We start from the raw sequence: 8668 nt of genomic DNA, 5'->3' as shown, positions 1-8668 counted from the left end.
CTTATTAGCTTCTCTCTCGGTCTCAATATAAATGATAAAGAAATATGAATAGTTGTGCAGCATTTTGAAAGAACTTCCCGGTACTTTCTTTTTTCCAAATGTATTAATATCTTGGACAGAAAGCCCGAAGTGGAACGATTATATTTCTATTTCAGTTCAACGTTAATCCGCTGCTCCTCCTGCTAGAGGCTCTCTCACTGTTCCCACACTGAGTATGAAAGATGGTCCTCTAAGAAGGCAGTGGGAGGAGATGCTTCGGTTGTTCGCTCTGATAGGAATAACAAACCCTTCTCTCAACTTTACATCATAGTTTCAACTTTCAGTCGCCCTCTGAAGTGGGAAAATCAGGATTCAGGCGGTTGAAGTTATATATTTATTTCAACCTAACCTTCTAACAGGTTAGGCTGGTGAACTTGTTTTTTTATCTTTTGTCAAGGGCAAAGGTGAATACAAAAAATAACACAGTTCAGCTCCCGGTTCTTTCAACAACAAAAAAACAAAACAAACACTGTGCAGCAGAAGCAGAGGAATGAGTTGAGCCGGATTGTGATCGAGCAGAATGACACCAAAGTAAAGAATATTGAACTCAGCGGGGACAAGGGACATTTGAACCAGCGTGCTGTCACTGTGAGCGGGAAGCTATTGATTATTCAGTCAATATGACCATCAACATCTGAGAAATACTTTTCCCTGAAGCATTGAAATTTACCAAGGCTGTGGGTGCAGCAGAGGCGTCTTTCAAGCAGGCACAACACTCCATTTCATCGAGGTAAACATTGACTAAGACCAGTAAGCACTGGCGCAGTTGTACACATACACACATATTGTGGTTTTTACCCAACTTTATTGCCGAACATTAACATAATATAACATTTATAACGTATTATAATCAGATATTTTATCTGCTTTTAAGCTCTCGTTGATGTTCATAATTTCCTGAAAATGTTATTGAAATGCTTACATTTGTTTTTCCAAGTAAATATAGACATGTATCATGCAAGAACTTGAAGATATCGTGTTGTAAAGTGTTTGTCTGAAAAGTGTAAAGACCTCTGTGTTTTTAAAGAAAACCAGGAGTAGAACCCATGACTCACCCCTGTGGCCAAAGCAGGTTTTTCAGCGGTGATGTTGTGATATTATTTTTATTTTCTTGATGAAATGTATTTCCTTTGTAAGGATTCTTCTGTCCATTGCAGGTTATTATTTTACATAAAAGCACTGCAGTCCACTTGGAGCTGCGGGTTGCAGTGTTGCTCAAGTATGAGAGACTATGGTACAAAATTAGATTGTTAACTTTAACAAGAAAATAGGGATCAAACTCCCCACTACATTCATTTTCAATTAGATTGTATTTCCAAAATGTCTTCGAGTTCTGCAGTGAGCCGGTCAACTGAAAAGTCTTCAGAGAGCAATGGCTCTCCAAGATACTCATTCAAATGGTCAGATTATTTTAGATTCCAAATGTCTCACAATAGCACAGGTTTGGCCGACTGTTTGCTCACAGAGGTTGCTGACTCTCACTCTTCAACTGCATTATTTGTTTTATGGGGTGTGAACTCAACCATTCAGAACGGCATGATCTTCAATGGCTTCTTGTGGCTTGCGTTTCTGACAGCTATTCATAACAGAGGACTAGTTTGGTGAGCACTGAAAACTATTTTACAGCAGACATAAAAAAAAGCCATTTTGGAGCTCAACCTCATCTCCAAGTCTGTGACCTGCACTTGAAAAATCGATTGGAACTTTTCACAGTTGTCTGGACATTATTCTCTGGGAAACATTAAAGTAATTCCGGGAACAAGTTAATAAATCTAATGGGCATCCAGGACAGAATCTGTTATAAACTCTGCTAAAATTCATGTGGCATGCTGTAATGGAGGCTGTGTCGCGCTCACAGTGCCCTGTGAGGACATCAAGCTATTAAGAGATATTTGACCCAACATTAATGTTGGATGTGCACTCATTCTAATGATCAAGTCATCTGAGTGGAGGCGACCGAAGCACCTTCACATCGCTGTTGAGTAAGAGAGACATGGATTTGATAGTAAAACCGTGAAAAAGCAAAGTAGTGCTGGACCTCTGTGAGTTCCTGACATAGACGTCAGCATATAAACTTCTACTCTTTCAGATCACGTTTAAGCACAGAGGCCGCTGAAGCAGAAACATATCCTTCTCATGTAGAGTCTGACCACTCTGGCAGCACAGATCTCATTCAGTACCGAGCACCATTTGGTGTTTCCAAAGTCACACAGCAGATGTTGTTTGTGTTCATGTTCGCAATGAAGCAGCCAGCAGTTTGTCATTCCGCTTACCTCTGAGATTCCCACTTGGTAATGAGACTAATTCAACTTTCAAAGAATCATGGAGCGAATAACAGGGGTTAATCGCAAGTCACACGGGTGACAGCAACACTTTAAGAAACGGTGGCGGTTTCAGGCACTTAATAGAGTCTTGGCATTCACTCTGCTGAATCTGCAATCCCATAGAAACTCCACATTGGTCATGTCCCATTGTTTATACTCTTCCTTTGCGCTGGAATCCATCACTTGGCCGGGTCTCTGTGGTCTCATCATTTCCTCGCCTCTTTATTGTCTCTTTCCATTCTGTTCACACAAAACGCTGCGTCCTTTTTTCCCTCACTTCAATCCAAAGACTGTGATTTGTGAGCTTTTATGTTCCGATCCTTCATAATGAACCGTGTGAGGGGAAAACAAATCGTATTTATCTGCCTGAGACTGTGACACTTTGCATCATATTTGTGGCACACAGTGTTGGAATGCATCTAATCCAATCGTCAATAAAAATACATCCCTCAGCAAGTGTTTGTGTGAAAGTATTATCTATTTCAGGGAGTGTGAATACATTTATGTCGGTGTCGACCCCTCCTGTAGCCATACATTGTCCGTGGAATACCCCCATGTGCATACACAGTCATATTCTAGCAGTGACAGAATTTATCGTACACAATTAAATAAATCCACAGAACAAATTCTGCTAAAATAATTGTGATGTGGGTCGCACTGCTGTTTCCCTTATAAGACACATCACAGTCCAGCCAATGGACCTCACAACTGATGAACAGTAATGAATGCATTCACTTGTCTCTGCATATATTATTGACTTTACAGCTGAAATTAACATAATTTTCAAGATAGTGTGCCAGAAAACACTGCTCATTATTTTAGGAACGTACAGTTGAGTCGGTTTGAGATTGAGCTGAAGGTTCATTGTGATGTTTGGCACCTAAAACTTCTATTTGGAGAATCATTTGTGTTTTGTTCAAGTGCTATCAGGTAATGTTGATACCATAAAAGGAAGTGCCTGCACTTTCCTGGCTTGGTAGCTACTGCGGTCATGCCATTGTGATCCACCCACCATTTTCAAATAGACTTTGCTTAAGCAACGTTTTTATGTTGACACAAACCTACAGTGGATTAAGGTGATGAGCCACCATCCCGAATAGCAAATGTTGTGAGCCATTAAAGGCTTTTCAAGCAAACATCAAACATTGGATGTCAGTTTCTTTGTGTCTTTTCTTCCATGTGATCTACACAAGCAACTTTTTGCTAAATAAAAAAAATTAGATTTGGGCACACTTTGGGGGGTTTTTTCTGCATATTTTTACACTGATTGAAGGGAGTACTTGGGCCAGATGAAGAAAAAAAAAGAATTTAGTACAAGGTTAATCTTGAAAGTTAAAAGAGTTATTTTGTAGTAAATTTGTTTTGTTACAACATTAATCTTGTAATAAACTTGTTTAGTCATGTAATAGATTCAAAATCATAGTGCGATTAAGATGGTCTGCCTGGCACCACTGACATCACGTCAGAGTCTGAGCCCACCAGCCAAGGCAATGTACAGTCAACATGTCCATTTTCCGTTCCAGGGTCAGCTCTCACCTGCTGTGGACAGCCACTGTTGTATGTCACAGTGTTTATAAAGTACTTTGCAATTACTTAAGGGTCATTGTTGGTGTACTGTGCTTCCATCCACATGCAATGCCATAAGGCTTTAGTTTATCATATAAGACCAATGTTTTTACAAGATTCATTTTGTCAAAACAAATGTATTACAAGATGAATTTCCTAACCTTTTTTTCTTCTTCTTTATGTGGTCCTAACACTCATATTCTGATTAATGAAATTTGCCAAACCGTTTATTTATTTATTTATTTTTTTAATGGGGTTTTCTTTGTTTGTCTTTTAGCTTTTTGCATTATTAATATGACTCACAATCCTCTGATCCGCTGTTTCATTTTCTTCACAGTTTCCCTTAGTCTCTCCTACCACAGTTTTTGAAGAACTTTGTATTTAACACCTGGTTTTCGTTCAGGAGCTCTGGCTCTTTGCAACTGTCTTGCCTGGTGCCTTTGATTTACTCCACACATGCACCACTGGCACAAGCATATCTGGCAGCGCCTGCAGCCTCAGCTCCTAGAGAACAGTACTGGGGGCTGTTTGAGAAGGACACTGATCACAATCCGTATCCCTATAGCCTGACAAACCAAAAGGACCTCCTAGGTCATTCTCAGTAAGTCCTGGATTATAGGTCTTAAATTAAAATGCATCCCAGATTTATGTATTGATGTCCATTTTGCCGTGTATCTCAGTTTAGTCTGCTTGACTGTGAGCCTTGACTTCCTCTTTGTTTGGCAATAATTATAATTATTATTGAATATACGCATGTATTTCATCCGTATTTCGTACCGTGATCCCTGATTTCTTTTCCAATAGTATCGGGAGGTTTCTAATTCACTTCAAACCCACAAGAAACTTTATGATGAGTGACCTATTGGTCATCTCTGGTCTACAACAATGCTTAGTAAAACAGTAAATGCAGTGATAAGACAGATGTTTCAATGCATTTTAATATTTGACAGCTGAACGATCAAACCATAGTTGAACCTGGATGCACAGTAAACACCAGGGTGGGCGTGTCCCACTGATCAGCAAACTCAGTACTGCATAAAGATGTAGAAATCGCGTGTTTGGCTTCGATCCTGAGGTTGTCTAAGCTTCAATTTTCATTGAATCAGCCCACTCCCTACTGTCCTGCATTGTGGATGTTTTGGTTAGGACACCACATTGTGGTGCACCGGGAATTGGTGCATTGAGAGGGTTCCCAGAGAAAGAAAATGTGAGTAAGGCAAAAATCTCTCACAAGTTTTGACAAAAAAAAACGACAAAATATAAATTACAGTCATGAATAAATTTTCAGTAACTGCACTGTCTCACGTTGGAACTGAACATCTACACACACACACACACACACACACACACACACACACACATATATATATATATATATATAGAGAGAGAGAGAGAGAGAGAGAGAGATTGATATATGTATTTATATATATAGGGATCAACAACAGATCAACAAGAGTTGCGGTATGTATTCATTTCATGTTTCATGCCATTGCCAGTGACATCTTACATCACTACCATGACAGCTGTCACATAAGCCATGCAGTTCAGTGAGAGTCACCATGTCCACGTTGTTCAAGGTTATTTTGAAGACACAAAGGCAGCAAGGCGTGGGAGGACTCACAGCAATGTTCTGGTCTCAGCAGAACAGTAGGTTTTCATGCTTAATGGCAGGTTGCTTTTCGTTCTTTTTGGAACGGCAATGGCCCCAGTTTTTTTTTTTTTTTGAAAGGGAAACATTATGTAGCTTGCACGGAAATGGTCCTTTTGAATGTGGCAAAGCTGTGTGTCTGAGAAATGATTTTATCCATTTGTGTGAATGAACTTCTTTTCTTTCTTTAATGAGGACCACAGATGCGTGGGTTTGCTCAGATGGTTTTCTAACTCATCACAGTGAATGGTTAGAAAGCAAGAGTACAAATGCACAAAACACAGACAAGTTCCTGTGATGATGCTCCCTTTTTCTCTCACTCGCGGTCACACACACGGTCACTACACGTATTTACATTACTGCAGCGTGCAGATCTCCACTGTCGCCACTACAGCAGTGACAGTTAGACAACATCGCAGGGATCAATGGGAAAGTGCTGAATGGAGATCGCAGCAGGGGGCGCGTTAATAGGAATCGGGTGCGGAGTCAGAGCTTCTTCTTTCACCGCCCACTGGAGGGTGAACGATCAATTATCTGCTGGTCATCGCTTCAGCCTCCTGGACTTGAAATAAATTAAGAAATAAAGTGATGACGAATCACACGTTCGCCAAATTGATCTCTGTGAGAAACACTGTTCCTCTCTGGGATAATTTCTCATTTGGTGGCGGATGAATAAGCGAGTAGATCGATGATGAAATAGACTTGTCGCTTTGTCGTCAGTTATACCTGCGAAAATAAAATGTTTTTTTGTGTGTGTGTTTTTGGTACTGGTTTACAGTGATGCTGCTTCATGTGTTTACGTCATCCGTTTCACTTTACGCGCGACGACGTTCTTGAAGCGCAAGCTTCATTCATAAACTTCATCTCACTCGCTGAATCGTTTTAAAACGCGGATCGAGGGAAGAAACTATCTGCGTGGACGTGTCGGTGACGTCAGGAGGAGCAGGGAGCAGAAGAGCGCCGAGGAGGGAAAGAGAGACGGAACCTGCAGCGGCGCGCATCTTTCCAAACTTCTCCAGAGGCGCGGGCTCGGTGCGTGATGAATAACAAGTCTGTCAACTCCAACTCGAGTCCCGGCGGGTCCGGGGCTGTAGATCAAGAACTTGTCATCACTTCCACATTCGGGACGCTGCTGTCCGTGGTCTACGTCATCGGAGTGTCCGGGAATGTGTACACGCTGGTGGTGATGTGCCACTCCATCCGCCTCGCGACCTCCATGTACATCTCCATCATCAACCTGGCGCTGGCGGACCTGCTCTACCTCTCCACGATCCCCTTCGTGGTCGCTACCTACTTTCTCAAGGACTGGTACTTCGGGGACGTGGGCTGTCGCATCCTGCTGAGCCTGGACCTGCTCACCATGCACGCCAGCATCTTCACTCTCACCGTCATGTGCGCGGAGCGCTACCTGGCCGTCACCAAGCCGCTGGACACGGCGCGCAGGTCCAAGAGTTACCGCAAAGGTCTGGCGTGGGGGGTCTGGCTGCTGTCCCTCTTCCTCACCGTCCCCATGATGGTCATGGTGGCGCAGACTACACAGAAAGCTCCAGGTGGGGGTGTGAAGAGGATGTGCGCCCCCACATGGGCGCCCCTGGCTTATAAAGTCTACGTCACGGTCCTGTTTGGCACCAGCATCATGGCACCTGGACTCATCATCGGGTACCTGTATGTGAAGCTGGCCCGGACTTACTTAGAATCCCAACACAGCTCCGTCATCAGCGGCAGAAAATCGCCCAAACAAAAAGTTCTGATCATGATTTTCACCATCGTCCTCGTGTTCTGGGCATGTTTCCTGCCCTTCTGGATTTGGCAGCTGCTGCCCCTGTACCACCCCAAACCCCTGAGCCTGGCATCGCAGACTCACACCTGCATCAACTACCTGGTGGCCAGTCTCACCTACAGCAACAGCTGCATTAACCCTTTCCTCTACACACTTCTCACCAAGAACTACAGGGAGTACCTGAAGAACCGCCACCGGAGCTTCTACAGATACACGTCCTCGTTCAAGCAGCGGCCTCCCAGTCTCTACTCCTGGGGGAAGTCTGCATCCTCCAGCAACCAGTTCGAGTTGACCTCTGAGACGCTGGTCATGGGGACGCTGAGGTGACCACGTCAACACCAGGGGGAGATTTCGTGAAACCAAACTGGGTGAGTCACAAGTTAACTTTGCGATCAAATGGTATGGAAACAGCTAAAGGCTGCTGTAAATGCATTGTTTTGGACTACGTGTTCAACATAATCGCAGATCCATTGGTTGCACAAAATTAAAATTGTGAATGTATTTTAATTTAATTTTAATTTTAATTTTTTTGGTTTTGATTGATGTTGTTCCTTCAGAGTTATGATATCTCAAGCCACGCGTGGTCCTGTGTTAGATATACACATAATGATCAAAATGCAGCATTAAAAAAAAAAAAGTATAATAAAATCAATAATCAGTATGGATGGGTTGATATTTCAATTGAATGTAGGTAGTTTATAGTGGGTTGATTCACTTCAAAAGTCCTTCAAACATACTACAAACACTATTTTACCTGCTGACATTGATATGGACTTCTTGTATATATAACAATGCAATATGATGAAATGAATGCATCAGTGCAGTTATACGTGAAATAGACTTGTTTTCACTGCAAAATCTGAGTTTGAAAAGACTGCTGCTGGAAAACAACCTGCCATGTTGTGACGTCAGTGGCAGAAGGCTGTGCGCTTGTGATACACACATACAGCTTGAAAACGTCACTGAAAGGAGAATCGTCTGATTTGAACACTCGAATCACGCTGTAATAAGGAGTTGCATTTTGTGTTGTCTAAACATCATTTAATGACGCCAATACTACATAAGGAGCGACATTGGAGCCTTGCTTTTCTCTCTCCTGCATCAGACATCAGTGCTCGAGAAGAACTTCCAACATGACAATTTATTTATTCAGAGGAATATTAGTCCGTCAGACATTGACAGACGGTCGGCACCAAGTCGCACGTACATAGCACACTGGTTTGTATTTCTATCCTTGTGGGGAAATTGTGAGGTTTCTCATTGTCACAATGCTTCCCCCAGCCTCTCACCCTGATCCTAACCATCCAAAAC

The 8668-nt window shown here is 42.4% G+C and overlaps 1 protein-coding gene across 1 annotated transcript; it reads left to right on the top strand.

Annotated features, from left to right (window-relative positions):
- The first annotated feature begins 6616 nt into the window (after positions 1–6616).
- On the top strand, positions 6617–7704 carry LOC128748598 (urotensin-2 receptor). Its single transcript, XM_053847519.1, has one exon. It carries the CDS (start codon positions 6617–6619, stop codon positions 7682–7684), a length of 1068 nt encoding a protein of 355 aa, XP_053703494.1. The 3' UTR covers positions 7685–7704.
- Positions 7705–8668: the final 964 nt, after the last annotated feature.

Source organism: Synchiropus splendidus, chromosome 1 (genome assembly GCF_027744825.2).
Source record: "Synchiropus splendidus isolate RoL2022-P1 chromosome 1, RoL_Sspl_1.0, whole genome shotgun sequence".
Taxonomy (NCBI): Eukaryota; Metazoa; Chordata; class Actinopteri; order Syngnathiformes; family Callionymidae; genus Synchiropus; species Synchiropus splendidus.
The sequence above is the reverse complement of the archived record's forward strand: the minus strand, read 5'-3'. Positions and strand labels throughout refer to the sequence as shown.